We start from the raw sequence: 18,962 nt of genomic DNA on the forward strand, positions 1-18,962 counted from the left end.
GAGGTGGAAAATGTAATCGTTGCATTTATAGAGCGTTTGGTTTACACGATCCTGTCCGCCTATTTTTATTTTTAAGTGCTCAAAAGAAAACCTAACTGCAGACAATGAAAGCAAGAGGTGACAGCTGGTGAGTTGGATCCAATGCTGGCAGTGGTTTAAAATTCCTGTGAGCAGCAGCTTCCTGTTTTCTATTCTTCTTCTTCTTTTTTACTTTCCAAATGCAATGTCTGCTTTCATTTAATCAAGGACACTGGGATTTTCCATGTAGTGTCATCACTCTGCCTATCAATAGGATTCAACAGGGTGTGGTGGACAAAGCAAACAACTTTTAGGGGAAAGAACCACCAAGAGGATATCTTGTTTCTGTGGCAGGCTTGATTAGGGCCAGAATAAGGGAAACGCTGTTTTCTATGATCATTAAGACTTTGAGTATAACTGACATTCAGACATTTTGTTTATAATGCTCAGGATCAATGGCTGTATAGAACGGACCATCCAACCAGCTGGTATTTGATTTTAGATTTTGCCATTGAGGGCGGCACGGTGGTGTAGTGGTTAGTGCTGTCGCCTCACAGCAAGAAGGTCCGGGTTCGAGCCCTGTGGCCTGTGAGGGCCTTTCTGTGCGGAGTTTGCATGTTGTCCGCGTGGGGGTGCTCCGATTTCCCCCACAGTCCAAAGACATGCAGGTTAGGTTAACTGCTGACTCTAAATTGACTGTAGGTGTGAATGGTTGTCTACGTGTCAGCCCTGTGATGACCTGGCAACTTGTCCAGGGTGTACCCCGCCTTTTGCCCGTAGTCAGCTGGGATAGGCTCCAGCTTGCCTGCGACCCTGTAGAACAGGATAAAGCGGCTACAGATAATGAGATGAGATGAGATTTTGCCATTGAAAAAGCCAAGAAATCAATGCCAGGTCTGACTCATCAGTAGTGTGGTATTTCACAGTTGTTCCATGAAATCGAGTCTGCTATAAGCCATGTACGATGAGACTGAGTGGAATAACTGTTTTATTCTATCCACATTCACTGGATTTTGAGAAACGGAGCATTTTTATTTTTTGCAAATTCCGTAAATAAAACCTTTTTTTATACAAAACGTCCGACAAAAATAATTTCCGCTTAGAATGTACACAAACCTGCGAAATGATAGTAGCAATTTGTGAAAAATGTTATAATAATAATTCCTGAAAAATATATATTTTTTAAAAAGCTACGTTCTTACCATCAAATACTTTTATTCCATATTTTCTTGCTTTTTTTTGGTGTTTAGTTTTTGAGTAGAGTCTTTATTTCATCCTTGGTTGGTTCAGCAATACGCTCTGCCATTTTGTTTTTCTCTACTCACAGTATATGAGCTAATAGCCTATTACTAGAGTAGCCAATCAGAGCATGCGATTGCTCATATCCAGTGAACGGAGATAGAATAAACATTACTCTTTAGGAGTGGAGAAATCGGGCGGCACGGTAGTGTAGTGGTTAGCACTGTCGCCTCACAGCAAGAAGGTCCTGGGTTCGAGCCTAGCAGCCGGCGAGGGCCTTTCTGTGTGGAGTTTGCATGTTCTCCCCGTGTCTGTGTGGGTTTCCTCCGGGTGCTCCGGTTTCCCCCACAGTCCAAAGACATGCAGGTCAGGATAATTGGTGGCTCTAACTTGACCGTAGATGTGAATGTGTGTGTGAATGGTGGTTTGTCTCTGTGTCAGCCCTGTGATGACCTGGCGACTTGTCCAGGGTGTACCCCGCCTCTCGCCCATAGTCAGCTGGGATAGGCTCCAGCTTGCCTGCGACCCTGTAGAACAGGATAAGTGGCTACAGATAATGGATGGATGGAGTGGAGAAATCACTAGTTACCACATACCAGGACAAGCAGATTATGGATGCAGGCTATTAGTTTATTCATTCACAGTGTCCCCTGGACAAATGGGTTCATTAGCCCGTTGATGTAATGGTCACAAGCCTGTTCTTAAAAAAAAAAAACTCTACCACCTATTGACTTTTTTTGTATTCATATGTCTCAGTCACGGGCGCAGATAGAGGGTGGGACTAGTGGGATTTGTCCCACCCAGATTTAAATTCACCTCGTTCGGTCCCCCCCACTTATAGGGAGGAAAAAACGTCTATGCTGTCTTTCTTTGCATAAGGCAAACCTCACGGAAAAATCAAAAGACTAATTACCATTCGGTTTATTGAGGTGCACAGCAGTACATACATAGTTGCAACAACTCACATAAAACAAAACAAAGACTGATATTCGGTTGGTTGAGCTGCGCAGACTGCACAGGTTGCGAGCTCGAGCTTGGTTGCTATGGTTACCCACAACAAGTTTGACAGGCATATCGGGGACAGCTCCTAGTTCAGGACCCCAACACGGCATGATGAAGGGTGCCAAACCGAAAAGGCAGAAAACGATTGCATCGTTTTTTCAAAAAACAACGACTGTAAGTAAACTGTGCCTTACTTTATCATATCACCTTGCAATTTTTTGATAGTCTGTTCAAAGTAATGTCATAGTGAAAGTAAAATCGTACGGAGTAGAGATGCCTTTCTGGTAGCCTCCTTCTTTCGGTGGTAAGCTAACGGTTGCAGGGATGAAGGAGTGATGGTTTTTTTTGTCTTAGCTGAGTAATGTCGCCGCCCTGAGGGCATCAGAGTATATTCCTCGCACAACACATGTTGGGGGTGGGGTTGGTTTGCTGGCAGCTTTGTCCCCCCCAGTTCAAAAAACGTATCTGCGCCCCTGGTCTCAGTGGAGAAAATGACCTTGATGTGATGCACAGGACACTTTTTTTCTGAATCTCGCAACATACTGCACTACACATGAGAACCAAGGACACAGACTGGCTCTCAGTAGGAACCATTTTTACTGGGCATGTTAATTAGCACGCTAGAACATCATGCAGTCACCTCACAATGAAACACGAGTATGAACACACCAGCCAGACTCCATTAACATCTTTTATGTGTGATGAGAGAATACTAGACCTCATAGCTGAAATGAGGCTTTTGTGAAGGGCAGATATGATGTTTCATTCCAAGAGACATTATCAGGAAAGGATATATCAAGTTGTCCTTGAGAGGATTCAGGTCCTCTCTTCTTTTCTACATTCTCCATTAATGCATGCAGTTAGCTTCTCATACTTTTGAGCTAAATTAGGCTACGTTCACACTGCAGGCTGAAGTGACTCAAATCCGATCTTTTCACCCATATGTGACCTGTATCCGATCTTTTATTGACAATATGAACGACACAGATCCGATTTTTTCAAATCCGACCCAGGCCGTTTGGATATGTGGTCCTAATTCCGATTCCTATCCGCTCTTTTCATATGCGACTTCAGTCTGAACTGCCAGGTCGCATTCATCCGACTTACACGTCATCAACAAGCCACAAATGTCACTATTCTGCGCTGAAGTAGGCGGCGGGTCTCTCAAAAAAAGTTACAACAACATGGCGCATAATCACGGGCGCAGATAGAGGGTGGGACTCGTCCCACCCAGATTTAAATTCACCTTGTTCGGTCCCCCCCACTTATAGGGAGGAAAAAACGTCTATGCTGTCTTTCTTTGCATAAGGCAAACCTCACGGAAAAATCAAAAGACTAATTACCATTCGGTTTATTGAGGTGCACAGCAGTACATACATAGTTGCAACAACTCACATAAAACAAAGACTGATATTCGGTTGGTTGAGCTGCGCAGACTGCACAGGTTGCGAGCTCGAGCTTGGTTGCTATGGTAACCCACAACAAGTTTGACAGGCATATCGGGGTTGGGGTTGGTTTGCTGGCAGCTTTGTCCCCCCCAGTTCAAAAAACGTATCTGCGCCCCTGCGCATGACATCAATGCGAGGGACGCTTCGGGCTGTGAAGGTTCTGAATCTTCTCAATGGAAGGACGCAGAGGTTAGGGAGCTGATTTCCATTTGGGGGGATGCAGCTATTCAAGCTAGATTGGATGGGTCATACCGCAACCGGGCGGTTTTACTTCCGTAAACACTGGCCATGCTCACTGCCTGTGACGTCGTCGTATCCTGCAATGCGCATGTGGAACACTTTTAGGTCGCTTTTCGTTCATACTGAGGATCACATACAAGTCGCATATATTTGTTAATGTGAACGACCTCACAAAAAAATCGGATTTCACAAAAAAATCGGAATTGAGCATTAAGCCTTGCAGTGTGAACGTAGCGTTATATTCGGTACCACTTTTTCGCTTCATGAACTGAACAGACATAATATCGAACTGGGCAGCACACTGGAGCTTGGATTCGCCCAGTGTGCTAATGAATTTGTCTGTTTTTAAAACAGTTCTGTTACGGTGGTATTGTTGCACTATTGTTTTCCCTGGTTGGGATCCTAAACACTGGCCTGCCACATTCCTGATTGCGGATTTAAACTACTGGATTAAGCTGCCTCTTCAAGCGAATATTCGTCTTTGTTCACTGACAGTTATTTGGGTTGATTAGCAGCAGCAGCAGCAGCAGGCCCATTAAACCCTGACCTATAAATTGCAGCTTTCTCCATGTCCCTTCAGGTTTCAGGTTTGCATGCAGTATCAATTAACTCTTGGCTGAAGGAAAAGTGCAAATCAAGTGCTTTCAGTTCAAGCCAAGAGAATTTTTTAACTGCACACGGAGTTTACAGAGGCATGAAATGTTGCAAAGCCAGGTTTGAAAATGTATGAAACACACACTGTAGATATGCTGGGATGACACGGTGGGCAAGCTAGAGATTAACCGAATAACGCGCATACGAAATCAACAGACTGCAATAGTAATGGCATAGTAAGATACTATACTATTAACACTGTGTTCCTGCAGATGACGCTGCAAAGACAAAAGAAGTCATATTTACACAACGGAGCCCAAATATAGTAATGATGTAGTCTTCACATCAACTACAGTACCAGTCATAAGTCTGGACACACCTTTCTGTATTTGGACTAATTTCTACAATGTAGAACAATACTCAAGACATCAAAACTATGAAACAACATCTGGAACATGTGGTAAACAAAAAAAAAGTGTTTAAAAAACCCAAATGTTTTTTATATTTAGATTCTTCAAAGTAGCCACCGTTTACCTTGATGACGCTTTGCACACTGTTGGCATTACCTTACCCAGCTTCATGAGGTAGTCACCTGGAATGCTTTTCAATTAACACATGTGCCTCGTCAAAAGTTAATTAGTGGACAAGTTTCTTGCCTTAAAGTGCCATTCCACCATTGGATGTATTCTTTGGCATAAAATACAATATATTTTATGACAACATGACTAGACAGAGAAATCTTTTAGCTTCAAAATGATATATCAAACATAATTTTTTGACAACAAGTATATTAATTTTGCGACCAAAGTCACTTACCCTTTTAATTTCCGCGCGGTAGTGAAACGTGATGTCATCGGCAGGTTCCCCTTCTTGTGTACCACGTGTCGGTCTATTTTTAGACCAGGAAACCCCCAAAGTGAGAGAGTCATTTCTCCTCGTATGTGGGGGCCAAAAAAATTGCGAAAAATTTTGAGTTAATCTTTCAGTTAGCTAGATTTATTGGTATTAGCTAGATTTATTGGTATTATTTTTATCGCGTTCTATCCGCCATTGCTGATAATATGTGCCACGTCACACGTCACGTGGTACACAAGAAGGGGAACCTGCCGATGACATCACGCGTGGAAATTAAAAGGGTAGGTGACTTTGGTCGCAAAATTAATATACTTGTCGTTGTCAAAAAATTATGTTTGATATATCATTTTGAAGCTAAAAGATTTCTCTATCTAGTGATACCATTTATATATGTTGTCAAAATATATTGTATTTTATGCCAAAGAATACATCCAATGGTGGAATGGCACTTTAATGCATTTGAGATCAAACAGTAAGTAAACAGCCCTATTCCACAACTGTATTAATCCATATTATGTCAAGAATCGCTTGACTAACTAAAGAGAAACGACATCCATCATGACTTTGACATGAAGTGACTTAATTAAAGGAGAACTGAAGGCAAATTTTTTATCATCAAAATTCTATTTCTCTCATTTTATTAAATATAGGAATGCATTTTGATAGCTATTTTGTCACTGCTATAGCAAGTTATGAGTGTTTGAAATATGCTATGTAATATATCAGTCCATATGTCGAAGCAATGGCCGTAAATGAGATTCGTTGAGACCTGCGCGAGACATCGTAGGACGGAAGTAAAATGTACAGCGGAAATCAAAGTGACCAACATCTGCCAATGTTCCCTGTGTCCGAAATCGCTCACTCGTTCACTACTCCCTATATAGGGAATTACTATATAGAGGACTATATAGTGAGCTCATTGGTAAAATGAAAAAAACAAAACGCTTTCGGACACTAGTCCGTTGCGCTGGTATTTACATCCTTACTGTCGCACAATTAAAATGTGCCAGATCAGTCGGCTGGTGGGTTTTCAAAATAATAAATACATGCATGTAAATCCATATTATACTGAGTGCATTTCCCAAATACAAAGTACCTGCATCTTTCAGTTTTTTTTAAATCAAGGTTGAATACTTTCTTCTTTGCTGCTGCCTTTTAAATCAAATTTGAGACTTTTAATTTGATTTCTTTCAGCGCGACCACAGTGCATGATGGGATATATTGCTTTGGTTAGTGATCATCTTTGTACACTACTTTTCGTGATGCATTGTGGGATACTTTGAGTGCAGTATATAGGGTGTAAATAATCCTCACTAAGGTTTTGGACAGCACTACAAAACGGCGTCCTCATTATATAGTGCCTAGTGAGTAGGGAGTGATTTCGGACACAGGGGTTGTCAAAAGACGCGCGCACCCTCTTCTGAATGCTGATGTAATCAAGCCGGAAGTTTTGTTTGTTTTGATAGCAATCAGGAAAGTTTGAAAAAAGTAGGCAGTAATCGTCATTTAAACTCGTTTTTGTGCAATATTTCGTTTGGAAAACAGTTTTCAAAATGGCGGCACTGACACCTGGCTGACACTTCACGTTTCGAAGTCTTGCACAAGTCTTGTGAAGATCGCGCAAATAAGTGACGCCTGCCGTGGACCAAACGAACTAAATTCAACATGGCTAAAAACCGAATAGGCCGATAAGTATAATATTTAATTGCAATTTGTTGCCAATATGAGTCATGATATACGGTTACTAAAACCGAAAACATAATTGAATAAAACGTTAAATAAGAAATAAAGCAAGTTTAAAAATGACTACAGTTCCCCTTTAATAAAAAAAAAACAGTGAATTAGGTGTCCAAACTTTTAACTTAACTGGTACTGTAGTCCTTAAAAAAAAAAAGAAGAAAAAAAGCATGCTTATCTGGGACAAGGTAAAATCACCAGGGTGTTGATGAGATCATCAGATTATTAGAGATTGTATGATGAACGAAGAGATCAATGCACGAATACAAAGTGCTTCTTGTGCTGTTGGACGATTGCGGAACAGAGTGTTTGATTGCAGAGATCCGACTACAACTACGAAGATCAAAGTTTATGATCAATGTATCATCCCTCTTCTTCTGTATGGCAACGAAACATGGACCCTTCATCAAAGACATATCAATCAGTTAAGAACCATACAACAGCGTCATCCAAGGTTCATTCTGTGAATTAAATGGGACCACTTTGCTTCAAACAAGAAGGTCCTCGATAAAGCAAATGTAGAAGATCAAACTGGTCAGAAATCGCCTTCGCTGGATGGGGCACGTTTGCTGTTTGGATTTTGATTGCCCTGTCAAAGCTCTATTATATGGTGAGTTAGCTGATAGAGCCAGAAAAGTCGGCCGACCACTGCTTTGCTACAAGGACATGTGCAAGAGTACTCTCAAGCGTGGGGAGGCTTTAGAAGACTGGAGTTCTATGGTTAACGACCGCAGCAAGTGGAGACTTCTGAACTTTAACATCTGTCGCAGGATTGACATCAGAAGAAAAGAGGACTACGAAAGAAAGCGTGCAAAGTGCCATAACGAACAGGCAACTACCAATTACAATACTTCATGAACTAGAGACTATTTGATTGTTGTTCACTGTGTTATACCCATATCGGTGTAAGGCATATATATATATGATATCACTTACCATCACTTACAATTCAACACTATGTGATCTAAATAAATGCATGTGCTGAATATCCTACAAGCATCATTCTGCACATCATTAAATATGCAGTAAGCTATAAGAAAGCTAGAAACATGAACGGTGCAGGAGAGTAAGCAGGGGTGTGGCTATGTCTGTGGCACCGGGTGGCAGCTGCCACCCTTTGAATAAGTCTTGCCCCTCCACCTCTGCCCTAAAAGAGGTGCAATTCCTGCTGAATTAATTCAAGCTCATGTTGTTGTAACTGTAGGTGCAGTATCTTCTTTATCGACATGAAGAATAACTATGAAGCCTGTGCAGTAATGTCATAATGTGGTTGCATCAAGAAATGCATATGCAGCTTTGTCTCATGCATAATTGAACCACCAGGTTCAGGAACAGTTCCCCCCCTCTCCACACGTGCACACACTCAATACCCCCCCCCCCCCCCCCCCACACACACACACACACACACACACACTGAATTGCACTATCGCTATTTGCACTACTGTTTATTCATATCGTGTTTTATCTATACTGCAAATACAGTTCCGTCCATAAATATTTGGATAGAGACAGCATTTTTCAAATTTTGGTTCTGTACATTACCACAATGAATTTTGAACAAAACAATTCAGATGCAGTTGAAGTTCAGACTTTCAGCTTTAATTCAGTGGGTTGAACAAAATGATTGCATAAAAATGTGAGGAACTAAAGCATTTTTTAAACACAATCCCTTCATTTCAGGGGCTCAAAAGTAATTGGACAAATGAAATAATATGTTCATTTCTAATACTTGGTTGAAAACCCTTTGTTGGCAATGACTGCCTGAAGTCTTGAACTCATGGACATCACCAGATGCTGTGTTTCCTCCTTTTTAATGCTCTGCCAGGCCTTTACTGCACCGGTTTTCAGTTGCTGTTTGTTTGTGGGCCTTTCTGTCTGAAGTTTAGTCTTTAACAAGTGAAATGCATGCTCATTTGGGTTGAGATCAGGTGACTGACTTGGCCATTCAAGAATATTCCACTTCTTTGCTTTCATAAACTCCTGGGTTGCTTTGGCTTTATGTTTTGGGTCATTGTCCATCTGTATTATGAAATGCTGACCAATCAGTTTGGCTGCATTTGGCTGGATTTGAGCACACAGTATGTCTCTGAATACCTCAGAATTCATCTGGCTGCTTCTGTCCTGTGTCACATCATCAATAAACACTAGTGACCCAGTGCCACTGGCAGCCATGCATGCCCAAGCCATCACACTGCCTCCGCCATGTTTTACAGATGATGTGGTATGCTTTGGATCATGAGCTGTACCACGCCTTTGCCATACTTTTTTCTTTCCATCATTCTGGTAGAGGTTGATCTTGGTTTCATCTGTCCAAAGAATGTTCTTCCAGAACTGTGCTGGCTTTTTTAGATGTTTTTTAGCAAAGTCTAATCTAGCCTTTTTATTCTTGAGGCTTATGAGTGGCTCGCACCGTGCAGTGAACCCTCTGTATTTACTTTCATGCAGTCTTCTCTTTATGGTAGATTTGGATATTGATAGGCCTACCTCCTGGAGAGTGTTGTTCACTTGGTTGGCTGTTGTGAAGGGGTTTCTCTTCACCATGGAAATTATTCTGCGATCATCCACCACTGTTGTCTTCTGTGGGCGTCCAGGTCTTTTTGCATTGATGAGTTCACCAGTTCTTTCTTTCTTTCTTTCTTTCTCAGGATGTACCAAACTGTAGATTTTGCCACTCCTAATATTGTAGCAATTTCTCAGATGGGTTTTTTCTGTTTTCGCAGCTTAAGGATGGCTTGTTTCACCTGCATAGAGAGCTCCTTTGACCGCATGTTTTCTTCACAGCAAAATCTTCCAAATGCAACCGCCACACCTCAAATCAACTCCAGGCCTTTTATCTGCTTAATTGAGAATGACATAACGAAGGAATTGCCCACACCTGCCCATGAAATAGCCTTTGAGTCAATTGTCCAATTACTTTTGGTCCCTTTAAAAACAGGGTGGCACATGTTAAGGAGCTGAAACTCCTAAACCCTTCATCCAATTTTAATGTGGATACCCTCAAATGAAAGCTGAAAGTCTGGACTTTATGTCCATGTCCATTATATAACTATAACCTGAAATATGTTTCAGTAAACAGGTAAAAAAAAAACCAAAAATTGTGTCAGTGTCCAAATATATATGGACCTAACTGTATCTATGTATCACACCATTGCACTACAGTTCATTCATATCGCACAATGTAAATATCAATCACATCATTATACCATTCCATACCCTGTAATTCCTGTACATTTATATTTATGTATGTTATTTACTGCTAGGCACTTCCGGTTAGATGCAATCTGCATTTCGTTGCCTTGTACCTGCGCAATGACAAAGTTGAATCTAATCTAATCTAATCTAATCTAATCTAATCTAATCTAATCTAATCTAATCTAATCTAATCTAATCATGTCCAAATCCAGCTGTGTCCAGAGCATCAGTCTGTCCATATACAGTGATGCATGAACAACTTCTGAGAGGTTCTGAATAAGAAGTTGCATTGTATGATGAGGTGACAGTGACATTGAAATGCTGCAAAGAAGAAGAAGAAGAAAGCTCTGCAGTCACCTCGACGCACTGTCGTGTTTCTAGAAAAGCGCGACGATTAATCGAAGAATGAATCGAATCGAATCGAATCGTCGATAACACACCGATCCGAAAGAAGCCGACGCGTCGTGTAACCAGGACAAGGCTACAGAAGCTAAAAGACCCAGCTTTGCCCTTCACCGGAGGAAGGAAACGTGTCATGTTCGATGCTCGGGATGTTAAGTTACCTCTGAAGAGCGCGCGGCATCGAGTGGCTGCTCCTCCGCTTCCTTCTACGGAAACTGCGCAGAGAAGACTTCCTGCACGCGAGCGGTCGGAATGAAGAAGAAGAGAAGGGGCGCGTGCATCACCTGACTGCAGAGCGCACAGACTCCGTTCCTCGCTCGCGCCCTGTTTTCGTCTGCCCCGCGCGCGCACCACCCCAATGAATAATGAATGCGCTCCGGTGCGCGCGAGCCTTCTGTGCTGTTCTAGAGCAGCGCGTGGCGGCGGCGGCGGCGGCCTCGCGCTCGGGTTACAGGTGTCCCTATTGAGCCGAGACTGTGAGCCGCTTCTGTCCGCCCGGAGAGCAGCTGAACGCGGGGCTGCAGTGCGGGAAGAGCGGATGCTGAAAAGTCGCTTGTTTTGTCGCCTCAAATGCGTGGAACAATTGAGAAATGGCAAAGTCCACGCGCACCTGCAAAGTTGCAAAGCGAGCGTCAATGGCATCCCAAGAATGTCTGCATAATAACCTTCACATACTGTTTAGGGAACAGGACAGGAAATTTATTACTTCCAGAAATTGTTTGCATGACCCTTATGTGCTCTCTCTCTCTCACCCTCACCTCCAGCACCCACAATGAGCATTTCCTGGCCTTATATAGGTTACGAAAGGGCGGCACGGTGGTGTAGTGGTCAGCGCTGTCGCCTCACAGCAAGAAGGTCCGGGTTCGAGCCTCGTTGCGGCGAGGGCCTTTCTGTGCGGAGTTTGCATGTTCTTCCCGTGTCCGCATGAGGTTCCTCCGGGTGCTCCGGTTTCCCCGACAGTCCAAAGCCATGCAGGTTAGGTTAACTGGTGACTCTAAATTGACCGTAGGTGTGAATGTGAGTGTGAATGGTTGTGTGTCTATGTGTCAGCCCTGTGATGACCTGGTGACTTGTCCAGGGTGTACCCCGCCTTTCGCCTGTAGTCAGCTGGGATAGGCTCCAGCTTGCCTGCGACCCTGTAGAACAGGATAAAGCGGCTAGAGATAATGAGATGAGATGAGGTATACAATCATGAACAGTGTAAGTGGTTAGCATGGTCGTCTCACAGCAAGAAGGTCCGGGTTCGAGCCTTTCTGTGCGGAGTTTGCATGTTCTCCGGGTGCTCTGGTTTCCCCGACAGTCCAAAGGTTAGGTTAATTGGTGGCTCTAAATTGACCGTAGGTGTGAATGTGAGTGTGAATGGTTGTTTGTGTCTATGTGTCAGCCCTGCAATGACCTGACGACTTGTCCAGGGTGTACCTCACCTCACGCATACTGTATAGTCAGCTGGGATAGGCTCCAGCTTGCCTGCGACCCTGTAGAACAGGATAAAGCGGCTAGAGATAATGAGAGGAGAGATGAGACATTGTTAATGTGGTAAATGACTATTCTAGCTGCAAATGTCTGGTTTTTGGTGCAATATCTCCATAGGTGTATAGAGGCCCATTTCCAGCAACTCTCACTCCAGTGTTCTAATGGTACAATGTGTTTGCTCATTGCCTCAGAAGGCTAATGGATGATTAGAAAACCCTTGTACAATCATGTTAGCACAGCTGAAAACAGTTGAGCTCTTTAGAGAAGCTATAAAACTGACCTTCCTTTGAGCAGATTGAGTTTCTGGAGCATCACATTTGTGGGGTCGATTAAACGCTCAAAATGGCCAGAAAAATGTCTTGACTATATTTTCTATTCATTTTACAACTTACCGGTGGGAAATAAAAGTGTGACTTTTCATGGAAAACACAAAATTGTCTGGGTGACCCCAAACTTTTGAACAGTAGTGTACAATCATGAACGGTGTAAGTGGTTAGCACGGTCACCTCACAGCAAGACGGTCCAGGTTCGAGCCTTTCTGTGCAGAGTTTGCATGTTCTCCGGGTGCTCTGGTTTCCCCGACAGTCCAAAGGTTAGGTTAATTGGTGGCTCTAAATTGACCATAGGTGTGAATGAGAGTGTGAATGGTTGTTTGTGTCTATGTGTCAGCCCTGTGATGACCTGGCAACTTGTCCAGGGTGTACCCCACCTCATGCATACTGTATAGTCAGCTGGGATAGGCTCCAGCTTACCTGCGACCCTGTAGAACAGGATAAAGCGGCTAGAGAGGATATGAGATATACAGTCATGAACTTTGATGGGCGGTGTAAGTGGTTAGCATGGTTGCCTCACAGCAAGAAGGTCCTGGGTTCGGGCCTTTCTGTGCGGAGTTTACATGTTCTCCCCATGTCCGCATGAGTTTCCTCCGGGTGCTCCGGTTTCCCCCACAGTCCAAAGACATGCAGGTTAGGTTAACTGGTGACTCTAAATTGACCGTAGGTGTGAATGTGAGTGTGAATGGTTGTCTGTGTCTATGTGTCAGCCCTGTGATGACCTGGCGACTTGTCCAGGGTGTACCCCGCCTTTCGCCTGTAGTCAGCTGGGATAGGCTCCAGCTTGCCTGCGACCCTGTAGAACAGGATAAAGCGGCTAGAGATAATGAGATGAGATGAGGTATACAATCATGAATAGTGTAAGTGGTTAGCACGGTCGCCTCACAGCAAGAAGGTCCGGGTTCGAGCCTTTCTGTGCGGAGTTTGCATGTTCTCCGGGTGCTCTGGTTTCCCCGACAGTCCAAAGGTTAGGTTAATTGGCGGCTCTAAATTGACCGTAGGTGTGAATGAGAGTGTGAATGGTTGTTTGTGTCTATGTGTCAGCCCTGTGATGACCTGGCGACTTGTCCAGGGTGTACCCCACCTCACGCATACTGTATAGTCAGCTGGGATAGGCTCCAGCTTACCTGCGACCCTGTAGAACAGGATAAAGCGGCTAGAGATGATATGAGATATACAATCATGAACTTTGATGGGCGGTGTAAGTGGTTAGCATGGTCGCCTCATGGGTTCGGGCCTTTCTGTGCGGAGTTTGCATGTTCTCCCCGTGTCTGTGTGGGCTTCCTCCAGATGCTCTGGTTTCCCCGACAGTCCAAAGACATGCAGGTTAGGTTAATTGGTGGCTCTAAATTGACCGTGAATGTGAGTGTGAATGATTGTTTGTGCCTATGTGTCAGCCCTGCGATGACCTGGCGACTTGTCCAGGGTGTACCCCGCCTTTCGCCCATAGTCAGCTGGGATAGGCTCCAGCTTGCCTGCGACCCTGTAGAACAGGATAAAGCAGCTACAGATAATGGATGGATGGACCCTTACATGTTCTTTCTCTCTCACCGCCAGAACCCACAATGCACTCCTAATTTTAACAATGAACTAAATAGCATGGTGTTAAGGTTCAGTAGTGTTAGTTGAGCATTTCCTGGCCTTATATGGGTTAAGAAAATACACGAGATATAACCTTATACAATCATGAACTTTGATGGGCGGTGTAAGTGGTTAGCATGGTCACCTCACAGCAAGAAGGTCCTGGGTTCAAGGCTTTCCGTGTGGAGTTTGCATGTTCTCCCCATGTCTGCGTGGGTTTCCCCCACAGTCCAAAGACATGCGGTTAGGTTAATATGGGACAGCCTTGGGCTGAGGTGCCCTTGAGTGAGGCACCTAACTCCCAACTGCTCCCTGGGCACTGTTAGCATGGCTGCCCACTGCTTTGGGCATGTGCTCATTGCTCGCATGTGTGTGTTCACTGCTTCAGATGGGTTAAATGCAGAGAGGAATTTCACAAGCGTGTGATGAATAAAGTTGTTGTTGTTCTTCAAATCTGCATTACGACATGCTGCACATATAAAGTACACTCACTCCTAAACCTCCTGACCTTTGAACTTCAACCTCCAAGCGATTGGCATCAGTGATTATGAATTAAAGCAAGCAGCCTTTCGATTTCATAAAATCAGTGAAAATGAGTTCTTTCTGAAATTTGGTCATTGTGATATATGTTTATTTCTTGAATATCTCACAAAATATCAGGCCATTCTGTCCTGGGAAGGTATTTAATTTGAGGAGATTCCCGAGCAAATAATGTGCATGAAATGGCTTGCATCAAGCAGACAGAGGAAGTCCGTGTGCATATGCGCAGGTTTACCTTCATCTTCTTTTGGGTTTTACATCAGCTGGCATCCACAGTGTTGCATTACTGCCATCTACAGGTTTATCTTGACCGTGCACTGATGGTTACATCATTCTGTCGCTAAACGAACAGCTAATCACACCGAGGTGCTCGCTGACCGCCGATATTTTTTAGTTTGGTCCTGCGTTTCTTTTCCTTCACAACATAACGTCTTTTCTTCTTGCTTTCTGTTACTGTAGTCAGTCTTCTACATTTCATTTGCACACTCGCGCCCTCCGTTTTTCTCTCCTGTTTCAAATTTGTATCCTACAATGCCTTACGTGAACAGGGAAAGCTAACCATGTGATGCTTGATGTAGTATCTTGAATTGGGTCATGGTGAAGCAGGAAAAAATAGCAGAGAATTTAGGGCCATGTGGCCCTAAATTCGTTAATTGCTCTGTTTTAAAAAAACTAATAAAATTGGAAGTCTGTGATTCGAATTCGGTAGCTTTCAGTCCACTAAACAAAAATAATTGCGTGCCGGGGAAAATTCTTTTTATGACCTACATTTGAAAAATCTGAAAGGCAGTCTACCTTTAAGACATTGGATCTGGACCAAACTCTGACCCTAAACAGCAAACCTGGTTTACGTTTTCATTTTTTCTTCTTTTTTAAAAAAATCTGGAACATGACCTGTAAATTTCACGGCATGTATATCCATCTATCAACTAGAGTAAAGTTTCTCACAGCATGTGTACAATCCAGACTGCTGTACAGTATACAAGCATGGCAGTTAAATGCCCAAGAAATGAGTAAAATCGAAGTAGTATGGCACGACTTTCTTTGTGGTTTCAAGTGCAAAAATGCACCTGACAGGAACAACCAAGATGGAAGAGATGTCGAGGGAGAGTTAGACTGGAGCTTTGAAATATCAAATGCTGGCCTACATGAGAAAATCAAGACCCTTCCCATTAAGCTATTCTGCTATGAACAGCAACTGCTGTATGGGCAACGATGAACTACTGAAACAACTGCTGTTTGACACAAGATCTCCTAAGTGGACAAAGTTTGAAAGACTACTGGATGGACAAGTCAAGCTTTATGCAACTGCTTGGTAGGATTTTCCCTGCCAAGACAGAAGCACCTTAAGGAAGACTTTAACTCCACAAAAGGAAACTGATGATGATGATGATGAACACTCAGGTCATGATTTGTATCCTTTATGACCAAATTCATACGAGATCAAATAACAATCCAACCACATTGATTTTGCTTCTATGACTCTTTCATATTTCATGAGCTGATGTTTGAAATAACATGAAACTGGTGTGTTTTTAAAGATACTACTATATGAGAGGATGAGTACCAAAATCCATCAGGATAATCACACAAAGTAAGTTATTGTAAAAACTGAAACCTAAACTGCTTTCTTATGGATCACTTCATTCATCTTCAGTCACTGCATATCCTGGTGGTTTGGATCTGAAGCCTATCCTGGCAGGAACGCATCTTGGATGAAACGCCAGTGATTTGCAGGGCACCACAAACATGAGCACTCCTTTTTGGGAAATTTATTGTAGGCAGTCCATCTACTAGCTTGTTTTTGGGAGGTGGGAGGAAACTGGAGATCCCATTGGAAATTCACAGGGAGAACATGCAACAGAGAGTAACTGAAGCTCAGGATCAAACCATGGTCCCTGAAGCTGTACTACATTGTGGGAAGCCATGGCCTAATGGTTAGAGAAGCAGCTTTGGAACCAAAAGGTTGCCGGTTTGATTCCCTGGACCAGCAGGAATGGCTCAAGTGCTCTTGAGCAAAGCACCTAATCCCCAATTGCTCTCCAGGCTGCTCTGGGTATGTTGCTCTGGATAAGATCATCTGTTAAATGCCTGTAATGTAATGGCCCCAAGTTCATAAGGTGTGCAATGCACTTTTTATGAAAAGCTGGAGAGATAAAAGGTTAGGGTTAGGAGCGAGGATAACATTTGTACCATTTCTTAGAACCTAATTCATAGGAATTTGACTGAAATCCAACCACATTGCTTTTACTTGCCCATAATTATACCACATATATCAATGCCACAATCAATCAATCAATCAATCAATCAATCAATGTAGCCACACAAAAGTAGGCTATTATAACTATTGAAGCCTAAAGTGCTGTTTCACAATAGCTTAGATAGTTTATCTATGCCAGATTTTTGTCACAGAGGTGAAAAATGTGCCTCATTTCTGATTCTTTTTTTTTTAATCTTTACTCGGTCCATTTTGTAAACTGCATTCCTGTTGAACAGCATAATGCCTTACAATTACACTCCACTCAAGTCTACAGTAATGGATGCTGAACTGACACACAATAGCGTTATTCACTGACTAAATATATTAGCTCACTAATCATTTTGACAGTGCAATGAAATTATGATAATTATGATATAATTGGGAAGGAAGCAGGCACATGAAACATTGTCCAGACACAAACCAGCAGTTAGTCTCATTCTCCAGTGCTCTATACTGGGAAGGACCCCCCATAACTAAATTGGCAAGACATATAAATTGGCTACAGCTCACTGCTGCACTGGCAAAAGATTGCATGTTTCTGAAGATCATGCTTCTAAATTCATTTAAACATTTTCATTGTTGTATGATTTGTAATCCTAAATATAGTTCATGTTTTAGTCTGAACCCATTTATGGAAATACCAACATTTATTATTGTTAGTGATGATGAAACAAGATTCCTTTCCTGTTAGATTTTTCAGGCATGTTCTCATTTCCGTGAATCAACTCACCGTTACTCAGAATGTATAAAAACATCATCGTTTCTATGCAGATGTAGTCATTTCTTTAAGAAATTACAGTACACACCTCGAGCTTTGCAAAAAAAAAATCACACACCTACTAAGCACTCAATTTATAATGATCTTGATATGTAGTTATTATGCCTCCTAAATGAAATGGTGTAAACGCCTTTTTGTGAGAGGAATAAAAGCAAATGAGCATTTTGCAAAAAAAAAAAAAAATTCTGCAGCGCAGACCTTCCTGCAGTTGTGACAGATGGCTGTTTGCAGATGGAGTTTACAGATTGCACTCACCGGTGGGGTGCACGATGATCTCGCAGCCTCTCCTGGGAAAAGGCCGTTCTCTGCGGTCAGCAAGACACAGCGAGCTTTCTCACTACCTGCAACACAAAGCCAGACTGATCAGGATCTTCATTACTGTATCAAAGATATCTTTTGGACTTAAATAGTGTATTCATGAGACAGGGATCATAGCAGATTTCCCTCTAAGCATCTGCAAAAGAAACAGTTCATAATCAACTCAGGTTAAGTTAGTTAAGGGAAGAAGGTCCTCCAGGACTAGGACTGGCAACCTGTGTCATATAATATCAGTAATATGATGTGATATTTATAGAGTGGCACAACAATTATGACCTTTATAGTGTTATCAGACATCATGTCGACTTACTCAGTGACTTGATGCTCCCTTCATGGTCATAATTAACATCACTTATCAGAGCTTAATACCAATACTAATGTCAGAGTTTTTTTTATAACTGTATTCATCTATTATTAGTGTAACACAGTGACACTATCTGTATTTGTTTCATGCTCTATATATCTACAGTGGTGCTTGAAAGTTTGTGAACCCTTTAGAATTTTTTGTATTTCTGCATAAATAGGACCTAAAACATCATCAGATTTTCACACAAGTCCTTAAAGTAGATAAAGAGAACCCAGTTAAAAAAATGAGACAAAAATATTATACTTGGTCATTTATTTATTGAGGAAAATGATCCAATATTACATATTTGTGAGTGGCAAAAGTATGTGAACCTTTGCTTTCAGTATCTGGTGTGACCCCCTTGTGCAGCAATAACTGCAACTAAACGTTTCCGGTAACTGTTGATCAGTCCTGCACGCTGGCTTGGAGGAATTTTGGCCCATTCCTCTGCACAGAACAGCTTCAACTCTGGGATGTTGGTGGGTTTCCTCACATGAACTGCTCGCTTCAGGTCCTTCCACAACATTTCCATTGGATTAAGGTCAGGACTTTGACTTGGCCATTCCAAAACATTAACTTTATTCTTCTTTAACCATTCTTTGGTAGA

The 18,962-nt window shown here is 42.5% G+C and overlaps 1 protein-coding gene across 4 annotated transcripts in view; it reads right to left on the reverse strand.

Moving 5' to 3' along the window:
• LOC132873358 (A-kinase anchor protein 2) overlaps positions 1 to 18,962 on the reverse strand; it is a 176,567-nt gene that overhangs the window by 76,914 nt on the left and 80,691 nt on the right. For all 4 annotated transcript variants that reach the window (XM_060908840.1, XM_060908839.1, XM_060908841.1 and 1 more), the window contains one exon: positions 17,947 to 18,032. In XM_060908840.1, the coding sequence (XP_060764823.1) occupies positions 17,947 to 18,032 (86 nt within the window). The remainder of the gene's footprint in view (positions 1 to 17,946; positions 18,033 to 18,962) is intronic.

This window comes from Neoarius graeffei, chromosome 25, assembly GCF_027579695.1.
Source record: "Neoarius graeffei isolate fNeoGra1 chromosome 25, fNeoGra1.pri, whole genome shotgun sequence".
Lineage (NCBI taxonomy): Eukaryota > Metazoa > Chordata > Actinopteri > Siluriformes > Ariidae > Neoarius > Neoarius graeffei.